Source organism: Vombatus ursinus, unplaced genomic scaffold (genome assembly GCF_900497805.2).
Source record: "Vombatus ursinus unplaced genomic scaffold, bare-nosed wombat genome assembly UNPS02014818.1, whole genome shotgun sequence".
Classification (NCBI taxonomy): Eukaryota; Metazoa; Chordata; class Mammalia; order Diprotodontia; family Vombatidae; genus Vombatus; species Vombatus ursinus.
Window position 1 is genome coordinate 59,504,754 of NW_020954596.1, and position 24,702 is coordinate 59,529,455.

General features: G+C 34.7%; 1 protein-coding gene across 1 annotated transcript in view; it reads right to left on the minus strand.

The window, feature by feature from the left end:
* Positions 1–24,702, minus strand: part of CHIC2 (cysteine rich hydrophobic domain 2) — a 42,793-nt gene that overhangs the window by 12,228 nt on the left and 5,863 nt on the right. The window contains exons 2-3 of the mRNA XM_027836026.1: positions 11,935–11,989; positions 11,628–11,783 (exon numbers count right to left, since the gene is read on the minus strand). Of these exons, the coding sequence (XP_027691827.1) occupies positions 11,628–11,783; positions 11,935–11,989 (211 nt within the window). The remainder of the gene's footprint in view (positions 1–11,627; positions 11,784–11,934; positions 11,990–24,702) is intronic.

Consider the following 24,702-nt stretch of genomic DNA (forward strand, 5'->3'; position numbering starts at 1 on the left):
TAAGTATTATTATCCCCATTTTGGAGATGTAATAATGGGGAACAGAGAGTAATTAATTTATTTTCCCAGGGCTACACAGCTAATAATTGTAACTGTAAATTATACTGTATTATAAATTACATTAAATTTGTAATGTAATTGTAAATTACATTAAATTGTAAAAGTAATTGTAAAAACTAAAAGCTGAACCCAGTCTCATATCACCATGTCATGCTGCCTCCCAATGTGAAATAAAAAATTTCTATTTTTAAAAAACCATTAATAACCATACTTCCCTAAAGTTTAATGGAAAAAAAAAGCATCTATTGCAAGTTTATCATACTTAGAAGTTTTGCCTTCAGGGTAGCAAGCTCCTTTCTCCCTCTCCTTTTCTGAATTGTTTCTCATCTGGTTTTTCTGACTTTTTTTTCCTCTTCTTCCTCCTTTTCTTAAAAACAAAACAAAACAAAACAAAACTATTTGTTATAAGAGATGGTTTTCTGGAAGGGGGAGAGGGAAGAGTTGGAAGGGGAGGTACTAGGAGCGGCAACAGTTGATGTAAACGGGGAAGCAGCATGGCAGAAAGATATTTGGAGACTAAGAGGCCTGGGGTTCAAATACTGCCTGACACTTGCCAGGTGTGTAACCTTGTAAAAGTCACATAATCCCTGCTTCAGCTTCACATTCACTCATCCCCATTTCTGATCAGCTGCAAAGTCTACTACTTCTACCGTTAACATTTCTAGTGTCTGTTTCCTTCTCTACTTACATTATAACCGCCCTACTCCCTTATCACCTAAGTCTCTCTGACTCCAGTCTCCAATCTTCCATACAGTTTTCAATCTGATATTCCTCAAGTACAGGTCTGGCGATATCACCTCCTTGTTCAAGAAGCAAATGGCTCCCCATTTCCTAAAGAATCAAATATAAACTTCTCTGGTATTTAATGCCCTTCTGAATCTGACTTCAGCCTACCTTTCCAGACTGATTACATATTACTCCCCCTTCAAGGCAAACTGCCCTACTTGCTATTCCTCATACCTGACATTATCTTCCACCACTGTGCCTTTGTAAAGGCTGTCCCCTGCTTGGAATGATATTCCTTTTTATATCAACCTCTTGGAATCCCTAGAACTCAATTCAAAGGCCACTTCTCTCAAAAGGTCTTTTCTCATTTTGTCAGTTGTAATTCTCAGGCCTTCTTCCACCACCCATCAGTGGGTATTTTTTTTTTTATTTATCCTATATTTATGTATCTTTGAATATGTCATATCCCTCCAGTAGAATTTAAGTTCCTTTAGGGTAGAGACTGTCTTTGGAGTCTGTATCTCCAGAGCCTAGCACAATGGTAGGTGCTTAATAATTACTTAATGATTGAAAATAATACCAATATTAACTCCTTCACTGGATTTTGTGAGGTTCAAATGAGATAAGGAATGTATTTTGTGGTCAGCTAGAATGCAGAGGGCTAAACAGTAACTTGTGAGAAGGAAGGAATGAAGAAATAAAGGAAGGAAGGGAAAGAATATCTAAGCAAACTGTGATTATAAATGTAATGGAATACTGTTGTCCTCTAAGAAATTATGAATGAGAAAATTATAGAAATATGGGAGAGACTTATGAGAACAAAGTAAAATACTTCCCTCATCTTAAGAGAGGTAAATTACAAAAGTTTAACATTATACATGCTACCAGACATGGTCATTTTGCCCACTAGTTTTATTTAATTATTTTTCTTTGCTACCAGGTAGAGTTCAATTGCAGAGGGTAGGAGGGTAAAAAAGAAAGTAGTTTTGTGGGAAATGTCTATGCTGTGGTATCAAGAACCATACTGTATCAAAAAATGAAAAAAGGAGAATATATGGCAACTGCCTAAGAAATAATGAGGTATCAATATAACTTTTGAAAAAAAGTAACAGATGAGTTTTACTGGAAGGAAGTGAAATAATGCATTTAAGGAAAAATAATCCAAATGCCTTTAAAAAATCAGAAATTACTATCTGAAGAATATTCTTAGATGTACTGCTTTGCCTAGAAACAAAAGAGAAGAGATGATCCTACTGCAGCATAAAACCCTGGCACTTTCATACCTAGAATACTACCAGCAATCTTGGTCACATCCCAAAAAGGAAATTCAAGAGCTAAAGACGGTCCATCCAGAAGAAAAAAAAAAAGCAATTGAAATGATCAAGGGAATTCCATAAAAGAAACTAAATTAGGACTCAAGAAAGATAAAAGGCTGAGAGAAGGGATATCATCAAATCCTACAAAATCATAAAGGGTATAGGTAAGATAACCATGTATTTTATATACTATTTCAAAAAACTGAAATTAGTGGTAACTTAAAGATAAAAGGAAAACCTATTTCAAGTAAGCGGCAAACAAAAGACTTAAGAAATGATGCAGGCTAAAAATATAAATAAAATCAAGAAGGATTAGGCATAACAGTAAATTTCCCATATGACAATGGCAATCTATAGGCAAAAACCAAAAAGCAAAGGAGGGTGGGGATGAGGGTGGGGTGGAGAATGGCCTTTTAGTAGCCCAAATGGATGCTATATGATCTAAGCTCTTTAAGAGAGCCTGTCAAAGACCCTCACTCAGAACCTTATTGCTCTATTTTAAAATAATTCTGAAAAGCTTATTTACCTTGTTTCTCAGCCCATAGATTATCAGAAATTAGAAGTAAATAGAAGAAACAAAAAAACCCGAACACTAAAACTGTGTGTATACGTATGTGCCTGAAACACACACACACACATACATGTGAATACATATATATATACACACACATATTTACATTTATTTACACGTATGCATCTCATCTTGCATTCAGAAGTTTCTCACTCTATCAGAAGGTAGATAATATGTTTCATCACCAGTCCTATGGAATTGTGACTGCTTCTTGAGCTATTCAAACTTCTCTAAGTTTTTCAAAATTGTTGTCATTATATATAATCTGTTCTGCTGGTTCTCTTTATTTCACTCTCCATCAGTTCATACAAGTCCTCCCACATTTCTTTGAAACCATCCCTTTCATCATTTCTAATAGTACTCTATCACATTTGTATACCATAATTTGCTTCCCCATTCCCTGACAGATATCTTTGCCACCTCAAAAAGAGCTATAGTTTTGTACATTCTTAGAGGATATTTTGCTTAGAATAATCATTTCCTTAATTTACCCTCTCTCAAATTCCCCCTTCTTCCTTCTCTTTTCTTATTTACCTGAAGTACATTTCTGTACCCAACTGTGTCTGATGCACAATATATTTCTGTATCTAATGTGTGTATACGTATTCTTTCCTCCTTTGATCAGCTGAGTGAAGTTTAGATTGTCAGCTGCTCCCCTGATCCCTTCCTTCTTGACTTTACAACCCGATTTTACACATACACAAAGTTTTAAAATATATATAATTTCTTCTAACCATCCCTCCTCCTCCCTCCTTCCTCCCCGTGTATTCTTCTTCCCCTCCCTTTTCATTTTTCTCTTAAGCTCTTCAAGATGTAATAGAACCACTACTCCCAGGCATTGTCTAATTAGAATCCCTCTACAACTACTGACAGAGATAGGTTCAGAGAGGACAAATGTATCATCTTCTCATATCCCTTTAACTCTTATCATTATTCATTCATGTTTACTTTATCTTTCTCTTAACTTCGATTTGAACTTCAAAGTTTGTATACAGATCTGTTCTTTTCATCAGGAATACTTGGAAATCCTCTTTTTTCATTAAAGATCTACTTTCCCCTGTAGGATTAAATTCAGTTTTCCTCTGTAAGTTATAGGGTTAGCTATATCCTTTGCCTTCTGGACAGTCATATTCTAAGCTCTCTGCTTCTTAATACAATAGTAGTTGCTAAATTATGTGCTTATTCTGACTAGCTCCTTAGTACTTAAATTCTTCCTTTCTGAGTGTTTGCAGAATTTTCTCCTTTGCCCTAGAAACTCTGAATTTAAGCCACAATATTCCTGGAAGTTTTAATTTTGGGGTTTCTTTCAAGAGGTGACCAGTGGATATTTTCTATGTCCATTTTGTCCTCTGGTACTAAGAGATCTAGGTAGTTTTCTTTTTTCTTTTTTTAACATTCATATTTTTATTTTCAGTTCCAAATTCTCTCCCTCACTCAAGTCCCTCCGCTAAGCATTGAGAAGGCAAGCAATATGATACCCATTATACATGCAAAGTCATGCAGAACATTTCTCTATTAGTCATGTTGCCAAAAATAAATAAAATCAAGAAAAATAAAGGACAAAATATCCTTCAATCTGCACTCAGGAGTTCATCAATTCTTCCTTACACATGAATAGCATTTTTCATCATGTTGCTGCTGTTCAATCACTTCAGTCATGTCTGACTCTTCGTGACTCCATTTGGGATTTTCTTGGCAAAGGTACTGGAGTAGTATGCCATTTCCTTCTAAGTCTTTCACAGCTGATTATCATTACAATACTACTGTTACTGTGAACAATTCTCACTTCATTTTGCATCAGTTCATATACATCTTCCCAGGTTTTTCTGAAACCATCCCCTTGATCATTTCTTACAGCACAATAGTATTCCACCACAATCATATACAACTTGTTCAGTCATCCACCAACTGATAGGCATCTCTGGGTAGTTTTCTTCAAAGACTTCTTGAAATAGGATATCTAGCCTCTTTTTGTTGGTCATGGCTTTCAGGTAGTCCAATGATTCTTAAATTTTTTCTCCTCCATCTGTTTTCCAGGTCAGTATGTTTTTCCATGAAATGCCTTACACTTCCTTCTTTTTCTTTTTTTTTTTAAGTCTTTTGATGTGTTTTAATATTTCTTTATCTCATGGAGTCACTGGCTTCTATTTGGTCCATTCTAATTTGCAGAGTGTTTGCTGCTTGGGCAAGTTTCATACCTCTTATGCCAGGATGTTAATTTCTTTTCTAATTATTTCTCATCTCTTTTCCAGTGTTTTCCTCTAGTGAGCTCATTTCAACATACATACATACATACACACACACACACACACACACACACACACACACACATATGCATGTATATATGAATGATTGTTTCATCTCTTCCAGGAATTTTAGTTGAATTTGTACCCAAGATATGTTTTTGAGGATTTGCTGTTAGATGTTTAGGAGTCATTCTTTTCTGGGTTTGTGTCTTCAATGTCCCTGTCACCATAGTAATTTTTTATGATGAAATCATTTTTTTTGTTTGCTCATTCTTCCAGCTTGTTTCTTGACTTTGAACTTGATGGTGGGGCCAGGATCTGCATGCTTGTGAAGGTAATGTCTGGGCTGGCCCTATTGCTGCTTTCTTAACTGTTATGTTACTCCAGGATCTCAAGGACAGCTTGGATTGGGGACCTGTAAGCTTTTGTACTCCCAATGTAGCCTGGAATTCAGGTGAAGTCTCATCACCGGCTCCCAGTCCTTAGCAGTTCAAGTTTCTGACCTAGACTTAGGTCTGAGCAACAGTAGATTACTTCTTGAACTCAGCCCCTATTAGTCAGCTGGGAAGCTATACTCCCTTTGTTTTGAGACTCCCACCCTGGTTACTCCTCCATAGGATTCAGATTGGACTAGAAGCTGTAACTGAGACCCTGCTCTGCTCCTGGGATCTGAACCACACTGCTGCTGCTTGTTTCTGAACTTATTACTTGCTCAATACACAGTGTAGGGCTCATGACTGCTTGTCACTCTGGACAGCTACAGAGGTCCCTGGGTTTGTTATCTAGAACTGAATAGTGACAAAGCTGCCAGTTGGTCCCTGAATTCCTGTACCCTGCATGAGGTCACAGTGCCCTGTTATGGGTCTGCAACCTTGTCTTGTTCTTAAACACAGTCCCTGTGGCACATTTTTGACTAGATCCCTACTTCAGTGTATACAAACCATTCTGTCTTCCTATGCCAAGTTGGACTGGACAAATGACTCTTTTATGATTTTTCCTTTGATTCCCTGATTAAGATTTGTTCTGGTGAATTTTATGTGTATGTGTGGGGAAGGGGGAGGTGTAAAGGAAGAAAAGTTCACTTTAGTGTACTTCTTCCTGTTATTCCATCATATTGGCTCCACCCTGCTACATATAAATTAATAAATGACAGATGCAAAATAGAAAAGTAGGGATGTTTTGTGGACCCATTACTAACTTTTTGATCTCTACATCATTATCACTTTCATCACTCTTATTTCCAAAGACCTGTGCTCCATAAGGTTATTTATCATCCCACTTAACCAGGTCACCAACTAGCTTGTACTCACCTCAAGGACAAAGACTATGAATCATTTTATTCTTGACATGGTAATTTGTTTAAATAAATGTTTGTTTACCATGATAATACTTATACTCACAACCAACCAGATACGAAAAGGAGCAATTTAGTTTCCAGTGTTAAGCCAGTGACTTCTATTCCCACAAGCATTCTCTAACCTTCCCCCATAGTCTAGGATGTCTACTACCAAGGCTAGACAAACTTCAGATGTGAGGCTTTTGTGGATTTCAGAGATAGTTTTGGTCTTTCTCCTCTAATGAAAAGAAGCAAAGGATACTGACTATAAAGTCTCAAATCACATTTATTGTTCAGTGTATCTTTAATTTTTTAAAATCACTTTTCAAAGCACCAGCAGACATGTACTTCACATGTTATATAGAAAATGGCTTCTAAAATAGTAAAGACATTTAAAAAGAATCAAGGAATTTCAATGTCCTTAAGGGAACTAAAGCCTTTATTTTATGGATCAATCATGGTAGCAACGGCAAGAAATTAATACTATGCTAGAACACTTTCCACCTCAAGTATTTATAAAAGTTGAAAAAAAACAAAACTAAAAAGTGACCAACTTGGACAAATAAAAATTCAAAATAATGCTTCACTGATCATAGAGATCATAGAATTCAGAGAAGAAAGATATCTTAGAGATTACCTAGTCCAACTTTATGGTTCCTTTTCCCTACCTTTTGCTTCTACCAAAATAATAAATTATACCACAGTATTGTTTTCAAATTTACAAAGTAACATGTCATAAATTATTACTATAAAATCTGAAGCCTTAAATGTAGGGAATTTTCATATATCAGGATCTAATCCAGGCTGTGTCACTAACAAGCCATGTCACCTTGGGGGAGTCACTTAACCTCTCTGTCCCTTGGTTCCCTCATCTATAAGTTAAAAGGATTAGATTCTAAGGTATTTTCCAGCTCTAAAATTCTCTAAGTCCATATGATATATAACAGCACCTGCTGCACAAGGGTGATACTGTACTCTAGCTTTCTCACGCACTGTAAATATGACCGAAGTAACCTAAATTATAAGATTTCTACTGTGGATCCAGGATATACTAGAGATGGAAGAATTCCTACAGTCTCAGAAAAGGATGGGGGAACTCTTAATAGAAAGGAGAATCTGGACTTAGAAAGGAGCTATGAAGTTCTTCAACGTTCATAAATTTCTAAAAAAAAAATTATCTTTTCTTCTTCCATGCCAAAAGCTTTTAAATTTTTCTATTTATAGAATAATATAATATAATAGGACAATGGACAAATAAAATTCCCTTTGCCAAGTTTTCTGTTCTAAGAAAATTAAAATAAAAATCAACTCATACTTTAAGCATCCATGATCTCGTATACATGGAAACTCCCTCTGACAGTTCACATTATGAACATGTAAAGACCATAAGTTCCTTGAGAGAAGAGATTATCTTTTGCCTTTCTTTGTATCCCCAGCACTTAGCATAATGGCTGACACATAACAGGCACTTACTAAATGCTACATTACGCTTTGTCTTTTGTGATTCTTGTACATGTCCACTCATCCTCCAAAGAGGAATTACGCAGCATGCTGGAGGGCTTCCTCAGGATTTCAAATTTTCCTGGGTAATAATGAATCACTCAGTCTAATATTCATCTATTATCTCTCTCTCACCATGTGAGGAGCCCACCTGCTTTTCCAATATTATATTTATTTACTTTATAGATTTTACACCATTTCTTACAGTTATCATTGATAATATGCTACAGGCAATTTATACCTATTGTATATTTTTCCATCTCCCCTTGAGTCACTGGCAGTTTTGATTCTTGTTTGTTTTTTGTTTGTTTGTTTTGGCTAGGCAATGGGGTTAAGTGACTTGCCCAGGGTCACATAGCTAGTAAGTGTCAAATGTCTGAGGCTGGATTTGAACTCAGGTCCTTCTGACTCCAGGGCTGGTACTCTATCTACTGTGCCCTAGCTGCCTCTGGCAGTTCTGATTCTTAAGAGATTGTGGTGTTCCAAGATTCACAACTATATAGCATCACCAGAACAACACTGAGGTTAAAAAGATGAATACTTGTGGCAAGGGACAGCATGATATCATCAAAAGAGCTGTACAACTTTCCAAATACACTCTAGTTCAATCTCTTCCTCCAATTCAATTCAGGGACAAATTTACTATCCATCAGCTGTTTGTCCAAAATCCACATATTGATAAACTAACTCACTGGATTGCCCATCCAACTGCATGTATAGCAGAGGCAACAGGCATCTCATCTACTTGTTTTTTCCGGTGCGATTGTTAAACTAATCTCTATTCAATGACCATGGATATCACTGAGGAAGTCATATGGTATTCTGAGGTTTTATGTCTGAAGCACAATGTTATACAAAAAACAGAAGTATTTGGAATAGTTCATGATCTATAGTGACATACTGCTACACTTGTACATGCTCCATGACAGCATCAAATAACTTTGTTGAGACACCTGGTGCACTGTATTCAGTTCTTGGTGCTATATGTTAGTAAAAATGTTGATAACCTTAAGAGTGCCCAGAAAAGGTAACAAGAATGGTGAAGGACCTTGAAATCATGCTATAGGAGTATTGGCTGGAAGAGTAAGTGTCTGGCCTAGAGAAGAAAAGACTTAGGAAGAGTATTAAAGCTGGCTCAAGAGTATTCAAATATTCTTCAAATGTGGATGAGGGAATATATTTGTTTTTCTTGGCTTCCAATTAAGAGTAATGAGTGTAAATTACAAAGAGGTAAATTTAGATTTGATATAAAGAAAAACCTCATATTAATTAATGCTATCAAAGTGGAATGGGAAGGAAGAAGGCAGTGGGTTCCCCTAACTGAAGGGTTTCGTATAAAGTTTGGATGACTATTTCTGGGACACATTATAGAAGGAGAATCCTTTTTTCAGGTACCAGTTGGATTAAATGGCCTCTGAAGTTGCTACTGTATTTGAAATTGCATCATTCTGGAATTCTACATCTTTCTGTGCTTTTGTGCTAGACTTGACACTGATAATCTGAAGATCTTTAAACAAAATGATCTCTGCAGTTACATTTATAATTATGTAAGATCTTTTAAATAAACTTACTGTAAAATCAATAACCATTAACAAAAATTACATACATAAGGAATAAAATCTTATATAAATTCCTTAGCATCTAATAAGATATAACCAAATTAGCTAAACAAGAAAAAAAAAGTTCTTCTCTTTCATGCCCTTTTTCACATATGTCTCAAATACTATCTTTGGCTTAGTTTTCTTTCTTTAAAAAATAAACAGTTGTCAATATATATGTAGGTCTAGTTCTGTTGAATTAACTTTGCATGATTTTGCATAAGTATTATGCTTACTCTAGCAGCATATATATAAAAATAGGAACAATACAGAAAAAAATAACATCTATGAAGAAAGACACACTTTGTATAAGTCTCCATATTTCTTTTATATTTATTATTTTTGTGGCACCACAGCATACCAAATTTATTCACTCATTCACTAACTGATGGACCTCTTTACATCTCTAATATTTTGCTAACATGGTTCCAGTAGCTATTAAAATTTTTATAGTGACAGACTTTTTTCCTTTTGATATTTTTAGGATGAAGTAGCAATGAAATCACTGGTATCCAAATGATATACTCAGTTTTGTGCTTTGTGTATTATCATACTTATGTACCAACTTGTGGTCCCAACAATGTATAGCTCTGACAACACTGAATTTTATTATTTTTTTAAACCATTTTCCCCATTCTAGTGGGGATAAGACAACATTTTGATTTGTGTTTTTTGTTTGTTAGAAAATATAGAATTCTTTTCACATATTAACAGTTTATAGTCAAAAACTGCTCATGTCCTTTGACTACCACTCCAAGGAGTATGCATTGTTAGTCTTATGTCAGTTCCTTATATAACTAATGTTCTTGATATCAGACCTTGATCTGACATATTTACAGTAAATATTTTCTCCCAATATGTCTCTTTTAACTTTAGCAATAATGCTTTCCATTACACATAATTTTATCTAAAACAACTTCTACTTCCTTGATAAAAATGTTCTTCTCATCCAACTGAGAAAATATGTCTTTTTTCTTCTTTTTTAAAACATAAGATTATTGATATAGTCATTTTAGTGTGCTGAATAGTGAAGTATAGCTCAGGACATCTATTTGTCTTCGCCACATAGCTATCCAATTTTCCCAGAAGTGTTTATTGAATACTGATTACATTTTCTAATGTTTCTAAGTGTGGGATTAGAATCTTGAATGATCCCAATATATTCATGAAAGATATCTTACTGAAGAGATCTCAATGCTATTTTACTCTACTCAATTTTTCTTTTAAATCAACGAAACAATACGCACAACACTCTATCTTTCAGTTAATTGTATGACTGTGAAGATATGGTCTGCAGTAGAGAAATATCTTTAGAAGCCTACCTATTTTATCCTCATGTTTTCATTAAGAATTCCCTTGGTAGTTATATGGATAGTTTGCATGAAAATTTTGTAGATAAGTGAACCGTATTCTACAGATATATATGTTGCCTTGACTTGAGAAGCTTTTGTCAAGTTCTCTGTAGAATTTATCTTAATTTTCTGCAACAGATGTTGGCACATACATTGGAATTATCTTCATGGTGTGCTTATGTTCATCTTAAGTACTGAAAAGTAAAATGATCAAGTATCCCAAGCTAAGGAGAACTTTTGAGACATCCTTCTAGTTTTATTTATTGTGAGAATGTAGATAGTGATACGGTTTAGTTTTTCAAGTAGTATATCAAAAGCATTAGTCAATGGACCAAGATCTTACATTTAGAATATAATCAGTTAAATTAATGTTTATAGAACATTTAAAAACTGTGTTCCTTGGTACCCTGTTCATCACTCCACTAGCATCAATCACAGAGGAAGCAGAAAAAGCCGCAATAAAGGCAATTATGTATTTTCCTTTGTGCCATGTATTGACATGGCCAGAGAATTCATCACCTAATGCCTGACCTCCTGGTGATTATCTTTCTCCATATTTTTGGCTAGACTTGTCCTCAGAAAACAGGTACAAAATCAATTCATGATGAAATAAATTATATGGACCTAAGCTTTCATTCTATTTCACTGTAACAGAAGTCCATGCACACATATCCTACACAACGAGTAAGAGCAACTTGTATGTATTTAGTCTGTGATAAAGAGTTAAATAATTTATTTCCATTATGCAGGTTTTAGGTTTTAAACTACTAGGATTGTAATTGTAACTCTGTTTTTGTACATTATTCCTAATAGCATTCTTCACTCAATACTATTCAATATGACTATCAGTTACTAAAGCATAAGAAACTGAACAAAACATGCTCTCCTGATTGCAAATATATAAATATATAATCCAACTTACTCTTTTACTGAGACAAATAACTGGCCACATACTGCAACCTAACGTACAGCAGCAACAAAGGCAACCACAAAGTAGCCAACGGACATTAACTGGAAGGTTCTTCTTAAGACAACTGTTAACTCTGTTGATGCTGGCTTTAAATTCTTCAGGTGCTACCTAAAGAGATTAAAAAAAAAAATCACTAAAATATTAAGGTAGGAAATATTTCCTACAATCATTAAAATTCAAATAAAATTTTTGGGTTTTTTTGTAACAAGACCTTCAGTTGAATGCCTGACAAATATTATTAAATAATTCCAACACTCACTTTTCCAGTTAATGATGAAGGGAATTCTGATTCAAATTTGTTGCTCAGTCCAAATCTATGAAAATAAAAAACATGAGAATAAAGTCACTGCATGATATCACTGTGCCAAAAAGATATTAAATCCTTCTCAACTGAATAAAATCCTAAGAATACTTTACATAGCTAATATTTCACATATTGCTTTTATGTTTAGCAAAATTATATATATGTATGTATATATCACATAATTTTATCCTCACGATAACATTATGATGTAGCTATTACCGATATTATTTTTCCCATTTAACAAATGAGGAAACTGGGGCTCAAAAGGTTAAATGATTTGCTCATAGTCACAGAGCTAATAAAAATATATACATACAGATTAACAATAACAGCTTAAATATGATTAAGAAACACTTCATTAAATACTACTCAATTTATTACAAGTCATTATGTTGGCAGATGCAATAACTATTGTAAAATGAAAACTGGCTAGATCAGGAGTTCTTAACCTTTTTATGTCATGGACCTCCCTGAGCAGTCTTTTGAAGCCTTATGGACCCCTTTTCAGAATGTTTTAAGTGCATAAAATACATAGTATTACAAAAGAAAACAATTTTACTGAAATACTGTTAACAAAATATTTTTTAAAAACAAATTCGTAGACCCCTCCTGAAATATATTCGTGGACCCAATGGGGGTCCACAGACCTGGGGTTAAGAATCCCTGGGCTAGATGTTCAATAGATGGGAATATACTGAAGAATAATTGTTCATTCACATATGCTTTACCTTAAGAACTGACTTCAAACATTTAATATGATTGCTGGGTTAGCAACCTCTTCAAAAGAAAACATAAAAATAAGGAAGAAGTAGGAAATTAGAAGGCAGAAGGAGAGAGATGGGGCAAGTGAATAAGGGAAACCACAAAGAGGTAAAGAAGAATACCAAAAACTGCCTCAGAAGCCAAGAAGTAAAAAGAGGTAGCTAGGCACCTCTGCTGAAGTCTTATCCATTTAGGTATTAAAATACTGATGGCATTTTAGCATTATGGAAATGAGATCAAAATAACATGAGATAAATCATTTGACTTTGTCTGTTCTGAAATTCTTACTAGACAAAGAGACTATGGCTTTACCAAAGGATCTCTATCAACAAGGATATATTATTATTTTCTGCTGTTGAACTGCCATCATATAAGATGGTACAGAAGGAAAATGCAAGAAAGGAAATACATGTTATGAAATCAAATGTTATATATTTATAATGACCAAAAAGCGTGTCCCTAGAGAATAGTAAATGCACTTCCTCCTGTCTTTGGAGGACTAAGGGTACAAAAGATTACATACGCTATCAGATTTTGTTGATGTGGGTTGATTTTGATTAACTTTTTTTCTTTTTAAAATTCTTTGTTAGAAGGTTGGAGGGATATATTTGGAAATGAAAGTGATATAATAACAAAAGAGGTCAATAAAATCCTTTATCATTTGACATCTGGGAACATCTCTTTAAATGTTTATTAAACATTACTACAAACAAAGTGAAACAAAACATATCAGTCAAAATTGGTGATTGAAACAATAATTTTCAAAGTATAGCCAATGTCCCAAAGAGATTAAATTTAACCTAGTAACCGTACTTAATACTTAATTTTGTGTTCCCTGAAGCTCCTTAGTAATGGGCTTCTGCATTCTAAATGAACATATATTGATAATAGAAACCACCATATAAGTTTGTTAGTGACTGGAAAAATCAAAATAAGAGGTGCTATGTAGCTTTAAAAACAAAGCATATTATGCAAACTTGCATCTTCTTTTTAAAATATTTACAAGCAATTTTACAAATTCATGTAATATACTTTTCAAAAAAATCTCCCAGGGAACATAGCATTTACCTGGCTAACTGCTTAAATGCTTAACTTCAGTTACATAACAGATTTCTGAAATAGGTATGATGTCTCCCGCACAATGCACAAAGACGACATGCAGAGAAGAACCCTATAGTAAGCAACTTTGAGAAGAAAAAAATAATAAAACATTGTGAAAGACATTTAGAATTTATATAGCTCCAGTACTCTATAATCAACAGGGCACTGGCTTAAGAATTCCAAGAGCTGGATTTGAATTCTAACTTGCCCAATAACTCATCTGTAATCTTAGATAAACACTTCCTCTCCCTAGGCCTGAGTTTCCTCATTAATACAAGGAAGCTAGATTAGATGATCTCTAAGATCCCCTTCAGTTCTAACATTCTAACATCCTTGTGTACTCAAGTGCTCAACTTTACAAGCACTCTGTAACAATTCATTATTAATCAATTTCTCAACATGGTAGGTCAATATCAGTATCCTGTTTGATATAAAACAAAACAGTCAGAAACAGGGCCAACCTTGTTCAGAAATAGAGTAGAAAGCTACTTCCTTAGGGGACTGATAAGCTCCTTGAAGGCAAGGTCTATGACTTACACTTCCTTGTGTTCCATATAATACCCATCCTAGTGCCTAGGATAAAACAGCGCTTAATAATCAGTTCTTTTAAATCTGAAAAATATACTCTCTACATAACAAAATAGTCCAGCGCCTGAAATTCTCATTCTATCTCCAGAATGCCATCATTGAAATAGGTCTTAGAGTACCCCTCTAGGAAGATAATACAGAATATTCACATTAAGTTAATTGACACCTTGAAAATTCAAAGTTGTTCTGATAATATTAGTTATATGACAAATTGCAACTGAGGGGGATCTCAAAAGGACAGGGAAATCTGGCATGGAGGTTCTAGCAGGAAGAGAAGGGAAAGCACTAACGTGGGGCAGGAATATTGAAAGTAAGCCTTACTTACTTTACTATTTTGCCTATTGCTGACCCTGGTCACATAGAAAATCTGTCTCAGTGGTGAAAGAAAAAGTCAAAAATGGAGATGTATGTATTATAGGCCATGTACCAAATCTGGGTGTTCCCTCCAAAGGCAAAGTCCTGAACAAGAAGAAAGCAAACTAAATTGAGAGGCATTCATTGAACAATATAATTAACATTTAATCAGTCAAAACAAGAATACACTTTTACTTTATATAACAGTTCTTTCCTTTAAAAAAAATCATACAATGAATTTTCACAAGTTTAATTAATATTAAATGTTTATACTGATAGTTTAGGTATACAGAGAGGTTATTCCTACCAAGAGTGAGGGTGGGATATACAGTATGCCTCAGTTAATACTAATAAAATTAATTGCTGCTCATTCCCAGCAACAAATGATGTTCTCTCCTAGGTCTGCTTACGAATGAAAACAAAGCTACCAGTCCAAGTTTTCACTTTTTCCTGGTTTCAAATCATAAGAATAACTTTAGTCAATCTAAGAACTTAATTACAGACTATAACAGTAGCAGAAGTATAAATATATGCATGATGTATATACATGTATAAATATGCATAAAGACAGTGTTGGCTTAGTAGGAAGAATCCTGGACTAGAATCAGGAAATCCAGGTTCAAATACTGGCTCTAACACTTGGTAGCCATGTGATCTCAGACAAGTCATTTAATCTCACTAAGTTTCAACATTCCCTGAGAGAACTACCTTCTTTTTAATGTATGTATGTATGTGTGTGAGTGTGTGTGTGTGTGTATATGTATATGTAGATATATATACACACACACACACACACACACACACACTTACACATTCACTTGTCACGAAAAGCAACTATCCCATCTAACAGGGTAGTTAGATATAATCATCATATAGGCTGGGTGGATTCAAATCAGAATTTCTACAAATATTGGTGTGGGTTATCTAGTTACTAATAATTACTAATAAGACCAAGGTCACAAGTATGATCCCCACACAGACCTGTCAATCAAGAAACATTTATCAAGCATCTACTACGTGCCAGGGACTAGAAATACATACACAGAGAAACTAAACAGTACCTGTCCTAAGGAGGTCACATTCTTTTTTTTTTTTTTTGTGAGGCAATAGGGGTTAAGTGACTTGCCCAACGTCACACGGCAAGTATGTGTCAAGTGTTTGGTCTGAGGCCAGGTTTGAACTCTGGTCCTCCTGACTTCAGGGCCAGTGCTCTATCTACTGCGCCACCTAGCTGCCCCTTAGCTCACATTCTTTCAAAGGAAACAATATATTCTCATATAAGTAAATGCAAAGTAATATGGGGACAGTGGGCTGGGGAAGAGACTGAAGGAGGGGTGGGATCAGGAAAGCAAGCATGTGGTAACCGACTTGAGTTTTGAAGGGAACTACAGAAAATAAAAAGCAGAGATAAGGAGAAGTGCATTCCAGGTTTGGAGTACAGCCTCTTTAACTGCATAGGAAAATAAGATAGAATGTCATTTAGGAGTAAGTAAGACTAGACCATAGAGTACATGAAGGATAATAATAAGTCCACAAAGGAAAGATGGAAACATTTTAAAGGGCTTTGAATGCCAAACAGGGGAGCTTGTATTTTATCCTAGAGACAGTAAACAGAGGATGCATCATAGTTATACATATGCTTTAGGAATATCACTTTGGAATTTATGTTCTATCCAGAGGAAGGATGCATTCTTAATTTAACCCTGTTATGTTTTGAAAGATATACCAGGCAAGAATAAGTACATATGGCTTAGAGCTATCCAGTACAATGTGTTCATACTACAAAAAAAAGTAAATCAAAGCATTTCAAACTGCTGGTGGCCATTGGTGACATTTTTATATAGAAAGAAAAACAATTAATTTCTTATCTACAAGGATGAGCATTTAGAGATTACTTTGTACCTATAGATATTATGAAAATATTCTAAATGAAAGCAGAAAGCTGTGAAACAATCTTTACAGCAAGTGTCTCTAATAAAGGCCTCATCTCTCAAATATATAGAGAACTGAGAACAAGCCATTCCCCAATTGGTAAATGATCAAAGGATATGAACGGAGTTTTCAAATGAAGAAATCAAAGCTTTCTATAGGCATAAGAAGAAGTGTTCTAAATCACTTTTGATTAGGGAAATGCAAGTTAAAACAATGCTGAGATTAACACCTCCCACCTATCAGATTGGTTTGTAAGATAAAAAAGGAAAATGACAAATACTGGGGAGAGTATGGGAAAATTGGGACACTGATGCACTGCTGGTGGAGTTGAGAAATGATCCAACCATTCTGGAGAGCAATTTGGAACTGTGTCCAAAGGGAAATATACCCTTTGATCCAGCAATGCCACTACTATGTCTATATCCCAAAAACATCTTAATAAACAGAAAAGGACCTATATGTGCAAAAATATTTATAGTAGCCCTTTTCATGGGGGCAAAATATTGGAAACTGAGGGGATGTCCATCAATTGGGGAATGGCTGAAAAAGCTGCGGTATATGAATGTAATGGAATACTACTGTGCAATAAGAAATGATGAACAGGAAGATTTCAGAAAAACCTGGAAAGACTTGTACCAACTGATGCAAGGTGAAATGAGCAGAACCAGGAAAACACAGTAAACAGTATCAGCAACATTGAGTGACAATCAACTACAAATGACCCAGCTCTTCTCAGCAATACAATGATCCAAGACAAGCACAAAAGACTCATGAATACATATGTATAGCTTACATCAGATTGCACGCCATTTTGGGGAGGGGGAAGGAAGGAAGGAGGGAGAAAATTTAGAACTCAAAATCTTACGGAAGTGAATGCTGAAAAACTAAAATAAATAAATATTAAAAGAAAATTAAAAAACAAAGGACTCAGGAAATGGTATCAATATCCAGATAAAGAACTAATGGACACTGAAGCAGATCAAAGCATATTTTTTTCACTTACTTTATTCTTTCTCATGTTTTTTTTTCCTTTTGATTTGTTTCTTCTTTCACAATTATGACTAATATGGAAATCTTTTTTATATGACATCACATGTATAAACTATATCAAGCTGCCCACCATTTTCAGAAGAGGGGAGGGAAAAGAGGGTGAAAAATTTGGAACTCAAAATCTTGTAAAAATGAATGCTAAAAATTTTCTTGACATGTAACTGTGGGAAAAATAAAATACTATTAAACTTAAAAAATATATACTCTAAGGCATTCTAAAAATTATTTAGTAAAATCTAGCTATACTATTGAAATATCTTTTAAAAGTGATTTTGATTCATTTGAAGGGTTCAGACATGTCTTAAGGAGTTGCCTGAGGCACTGGGAGGTTAAGTGACTTGCTCATGATAACATCGCTATTATGTATCAGAGGCAAGACTTGAACCCAAGTCATTCTGACTCCAAAGCTGTCCCTGTATCTACCCATACCGAGTATCGATACAAATGCCTCTCTAGTGTGCTGTACTAGGCAAAAAGTTAAAATGATCTTGTTGTAAGTTCCTTAAGTGGTGGATCTTTTTTTAAAACTTGTATTCAAAATTTAACACTGATCATAAATACAAAAAACTAAATTTGCTTAGTGAGACTTTTACATTTAAAATAATCTCATAAAATAAATATAGCATTGTCAAAGTCACTCAAAGTCCTCACTGGAATTCTTTGTTCCTCTGTTCTCATATAAATAGTGTATATTTCCTTTCTTTCCAGATTTCTTTGTATTCTTCATACTTCTCAGTCTCAACTGAATTAAGGTATTCTGTTCCATTAATGGACCACAAGTCATTTAACCATTTCCATTTTGTTGAACAATTAGGTTGTTTGAACTTCTCTGTAATTATATACAATATTGCTATAAAAATTTTTCAAAGGATAGCTCTTTTTTTTTAAATAATATTTTCAGAGTATATGCTCAACAAAAGAATTACTGGACTAATGGGTAGGTTTAACTAGCTCTGACTCTAGACTGCCCCACTGTTCTCCAAAAAGACTTTACAGACAGGTCTACAATTTTACCAGCCATGAACAAATGCACCTATTTCTCTACAACCCCAACAATATGGAATTTCCTTTCCTTTTACTGTTATTGCCAATTTGATGAACACAAGATGGTACCTCAAAGTTGTTTAAATGTGCATCTCTGATTTTTTCACATCATTATTAACAATGTATTTCTTCTTTTGAAAACTGCCTTGCATAATCTGACCTTTAACCAACTGTGAACTGGAAGTTGCCACTGTGACTTTTAAAAATTTCTAATGTATTTTATATGGCATTTTGATCTGTCATATTTGCCACAAAAATTTTTCCCCAAACTATTCAGTGTCTTATTTTTATATCCCCAGCAGCCAGCACAACGCCTTACACCTAGAAAATGTTTAATAAGTGTTTTTCAAATGAATGCTTTGACAGAGGTTTAGAAAACAGACTACTGTAATTTATAAACTATTTGAAAAAGAAATCTCTCTTCATAACCACAGAAACTCCCATGGGTTTAAGTAAAATCTCTATGAAAATGACTCCCAGATCTATAGATCCAGCTCCATTCTCTCCCCCAAGTTTTAGTCCTGGATCACCAACTGCCTTTGATCCAGTGACACTGGCCTCTTTGCTGTTCTGAATAAGATACTCCCTCCCAACTTTCAGCTCCAGGCATTTATTTTCTCTGACTGCCCCCCATGCCTGCAACACTCTCTCTCCTCATTTCTACCTACTGGCTTCCCTGACTTCTTTAAAGTCCCAACTAAAATCCCATCTTCTACAGAAAGCCTTTCCCAATCCCTCTTAATTCTAGTGGGTTCCCTCTGTTAATTATGTCCTATTTATTGTTTATAGATTGGGCATATTTGTTGTCTCCTCCACCATGAGCTCGTTGAGGGCTAGGACTGTCTTTTGCATCTTTTGTATCTCTAGCACTTAGCACAGTGCCTAGCACTGTGGTGGGAAATTTGTGGCCTCAAGGCCACACGTAGCCCTCTAGGTCCTCAAGTGCAGCCCTTTGACTGAATCCAAACTTCACAGAACAAATCCCCATAATAAAAGCATTTGTTCTGTAAAACTTGGACTCAGTCAAAAGGCCACACCCAAGGACCTAGAAGGCCATATGTGGCCTCAAGGCTGCAGGTTGTTCCCCAACCCTGGCCTAGTACACAGTATGTCCTTAATAAATGTTTACTGATTTGCCTGTTAAGATATTTCAAACCGGATGTCCTAGGGACATCTTCAACTCAACATGTCCTATACAGAACTCATTTTCTTTCCCCTAAACCCCTTCCAAACTACTCTATTTATGTCAAAGGCATCAACATCTTTCCAGTGTCTCTGGTTCAAAATCCTGGCATCATCCTCCACTCATCAACCCCACATATATCATCAGCTGTCAAAATCCTGCCATTTCTACTTTCATAACATCTCTCACATCTAACACCTTCTCTCCTCTCATACAGCTACCATCTTAGTGTAATTCATACCACTACCAACAACCAACCAATCGGTCTCTCTGCCTCAAGTCTTTCACCACTCTCATCTATCCTATACACAACTGCCCATAATAATCTTCCTTAAGCCCAAATCTGACCATACAATTCTCCTACTCCTTCAATTCCAGTAGCTTCCAATTACCTCAAGGATCAACTCCTATGTTTAGTCCTATACAACCTGGCCTCAACCTATCTTTTCAGCTTCACTGGACACTACTCTCCCTCCTGCCCTCTGTAATTCAGCTAAACTAGCCTTCTCTCTCTGATTCCTCACTCAGACACTCTATAGCTCCCTCTTCTGTGCCTCTAACCCAGCCATCCCTTCAAGCCATGGAATATACTCCCTTCTTACCTTGTATTCAACAGAAGCACCTTTTTCCTTTAAAATGTAGCTCGGGCACCATATCTTCAGCATGAAGACTTTCCTAATCCCTACTGTTCAAGCCATCCATCCCAAACTACTTTATATTTAACTCCTCGATGTGTGTATGTGCATATATACATACATACACACATACATATATTTAAATATACATCTGTTATTTTATAAGTGTTGGTACACTTCCACTTACATGGGTAGAAATATTCTACCTATGCAGGTGGAAATCTTCCACAACTTAGGAGATAATTTAACAATTTCTGTGGTCAAAAATAATCATTTGATGTGCAATCTCAATGATGAACTGTTCTGATCCTAAGTAGACTGGTTCACCCAATGATATACATCTCTCACACTGGATGCAGTCTTTCTAGTCTTCGAGGACTAGCTAAAGTTTGTACATCCTTTGAAGAACTCTTGGAGAATCCAGGGTTATCTCCACACCACCTTAAGTATCAAGGTAAGACTAAGAGCCAAATATATGGCAGATTAAAATGACTGAATTTATTATCCAGAGGGGTATAGGTTCAATTGATTCAACTCACAACTGGAAAAATTCCTATGCCAGAACATTAGAATTATTTCTAAATTATTTTCTTAGTTTTAATATATTTTAAATAACTTTCCAAACATACTTATATTTTGCACTGTCTTAAAGGGTAAAACTTCTCATGAGAAACAGTTTTGATTTGAAATATGAGGCACATGGTTTCATCTTATGTTGTCAAAAACATCCCTTTAAAAAAAAGTAATTCCAATGAAAATTTACAAATAAATAGATTGGAAAAAACATCAGAAGATTACTAGATACAGAGGAAATCCTTCATTAGAAAAAACAATGACTGCTTTATAACTTTAAAGTAAGAGCAAAGGTAATAAGATATGGAGTTGAGATAAGTACAATACAGAGAGCACTGACCTGGAGTCTAGAAGATGCCAGTTCAAATTGAGACTCAGACACTTATTAGGTGTGTGACCCTGTCACTTACTCTCTCTCAAACTCAGTTTCCTTGTCTGTAAAATGGGAATAGTAATAGCACCTACCTCCTCCCATGGTTGTTGTGAAGATAAAATGAGATATTTGTAAAGCTCCTGGCAAACCTTAAAATGCTACATAAATGCTATTATTAAGATTATTTATAAAATACAACCTAAATCAAATACAAAGGTAGGTTACCTGCACCATCATTTAATATTCTACAAGAAGCATCATTAAACTTAAAGGTTACCACTTTGGTTGATGCCTCACTAATAGATATTGTGTTCTCAAGAAAGGGCTTTTGCAGTCACTCTGATGCACAACTTTACTTCCACAAACAGGCAAAAGCAGTTCTTTTGTCCCACCCCTGACCCAGATATTTTATAAAATTAGGGGAGGAGGGGCAGAGATTAGAAGAATAAGGTAACAAGTGACCAATGACACATTCCCAAAATTCCCCAGACACCATCAGAAAGATCAAATCATCTGAGATTGAAATGAAATGTACTGCTCTGTCCTAAAATTAATTCAATATTCTTCAGAGATCAATTATCTATCATCAAGAACAGTTCAAAAATAAGGAGTAAACAAAGGTCATCAAGTACATCAAGTATATACATGTGTACAATAATTAAGCATAGCATTTTGCTTGGAACATAGTAGGCACTTAATAAATGTTTGTTGAATTGACACTACAGCTCTTGCATTTTATTCTCAAGCCCCTAGGCCCTTCTTCACCCCATTTACTCTAAGATGAAACACAGTTCTAATAAGCTTGGTTATCTGGTTTCCCAGTCAACAATAGGAGGGAGGGGAAAGACTTCTAAAATAAATGAACATTGATAGTAACAAGAAATGAAAGCTAGGGGGGCAGCTAGGTGGCACAGGGGATAGAGCACAGGCCCTGAATTCAGGAGGACCTGAGTTCAAATTCGGCTTCTGACACGTAACACTTACTAGCTGTGTGACCCTGGGCAAGTCACTTAACCCTATTGCCTAGCCAAGAAAAAAAAAAAAGAAAAGAAATGAAAGCTAATTTGGGATAGAGCAAGGAAACTATCCCCCCAAAAGAAACAAGAATTCAAAAAGCATAGCATAGAGGCAGAGTGCTCTAAATACTTCAAAAGTCCCTTGAGGGCATCACTACATTATAGTATAATACTATTTATAATCATAGTCATTGATTTAGAGCTCCTAGGGATCTTAGAGGTCACATAGTACAACACTCATTTTACTCATGAGGAAATAAAGGCTAAGATGTTGCCCAAGATATCACAAAGCAGGGAATCTGAACCTATGACCTCTGATTCCAAATGAAGTGCTTTCATCTAATGTAGCATGTTGCCTCCTGATAACTAGAAATCTTCAAGACAAAGTTCAATATAACATGTTCAGTATATTATTTAAGATAACAGGAAACTGTATACTATTATTTACAAAAAGTTCCATAAAAATAGTTGATATAAAAAGTTTTTGTTACTTCTGCAAAATAATCATGTTTGGACTAGAAAACCTCTTATATCTCTTCCAGCTTTAAAATTTTACATTAAATTTAAATTTTAATTCAAATTAAATTAAATTTTACTATTAAAAACTTTTAAGTTCAATTTATCTGGAAAACTAACCTACATGGAACATCTATTGCAATGATGCCAAGTTAATGAGGCATTACTATAGTAGGCTACAACATATGAGCTGGAAAAAAGATCTGTCTAGAATTTTATAAATAAATCCTAAGTAAAATGATGGCAAAATCATCTTAGAAAACATTTTACTATGGTATTTCACAAAAGAAGCAAATGCTACATCTGTTATATTTACACTCACACTTAACTAAAAATTAAGTTTTTCAGGTTTTACAAACAATAAAAAAATTGTATAAATTTATCCTAAAAAAGATTTTTTATTATACTAATTTGGAAGAATCTCTTCTAACCACCTATTTCATCTCATATTCAAGGTCCTTAAGTATTTGACTTGTTAAAAACATAAATTACAGTGTTAATATAAAGTTGGACTTCCAGAAAAGATTTAAAATTAAACAGCTTGTTTTCAAATAATATACTTGATTATTTATTAGTAATAAATAAATGTAATTTACTTCTCAAACTTTAATTATTTTATTTCACATAGCTATTCACATGGAATTGTTAAAGCCTTGTCAATTTCATTTCTCTTATCAGGCATAAGTCCAATAATATTGCAATATTTAAATTGTAAATACCATATGGCATTTAAAAATTCAAATACAGTAAAGATTTTCTTCACAAGTTCCCACTTATGCAAAACTTATTCATACATTCAAATTTTGGAGTCCTAACGATAACAGTCTACTAAGAAAGGCCTAAAATCATTGTATTTTAACGCTGTCTGTCATAAGAAAAATTGTGTGAAAAATAAAATTTAAATTTGATTGTTTTCAATTACATTTATTATTAAAATATACAATGGTTTAATCTTTTAATGTGATTTTATATTACAAAACTCTTAGGCTTTAGTGCATTGTCGAAAAAATGAAACTAGTGTTTCCTGACCCTAGCTTTGCAAGACCACACTTTAGTTACAATTTCCCAAAAGTCTTGAAACAAAATTAAATTTAATTAACTTCTTAAAACTAAATGTGTACTTTTGAGAGGAAGGAAGGGGAGGAAAAATTAAATGTGAATACTATGAATCAAGCAAAATGAGCAAGGAATAACTTGTTAGGCAGAACAGGTCAACTCTCAAGTACAGACATTCCATCAGAGTTATCTTGGAATATGGAACTTCTCAGGACAACCAAACTTGCTTGGTAGCTATCATAGCCTTGACCTAACAAAATGTCAAAAACTTTTGCAAAGTCAATAAATACTTTGTTGAGTTTCTTGTACTTCTGTGCAGCAAAAGTCCTGTCCATTGGACCCAAAGTAGCTACCAAAACTTTTCAAGTCATAATTGTCATTTCTAAACCTGTCATTGAACACTGGAGGGAGAAGGAGGCAGGCAGGCATTGGAAAGCGCTCCAAATTCGATTATGAAAATTTCTTTTGGAGGATGAAGGATTCATGATGAAGATTAGGAGTGATTTTTTTTTTAAATCATCATACATGACTACAATAATC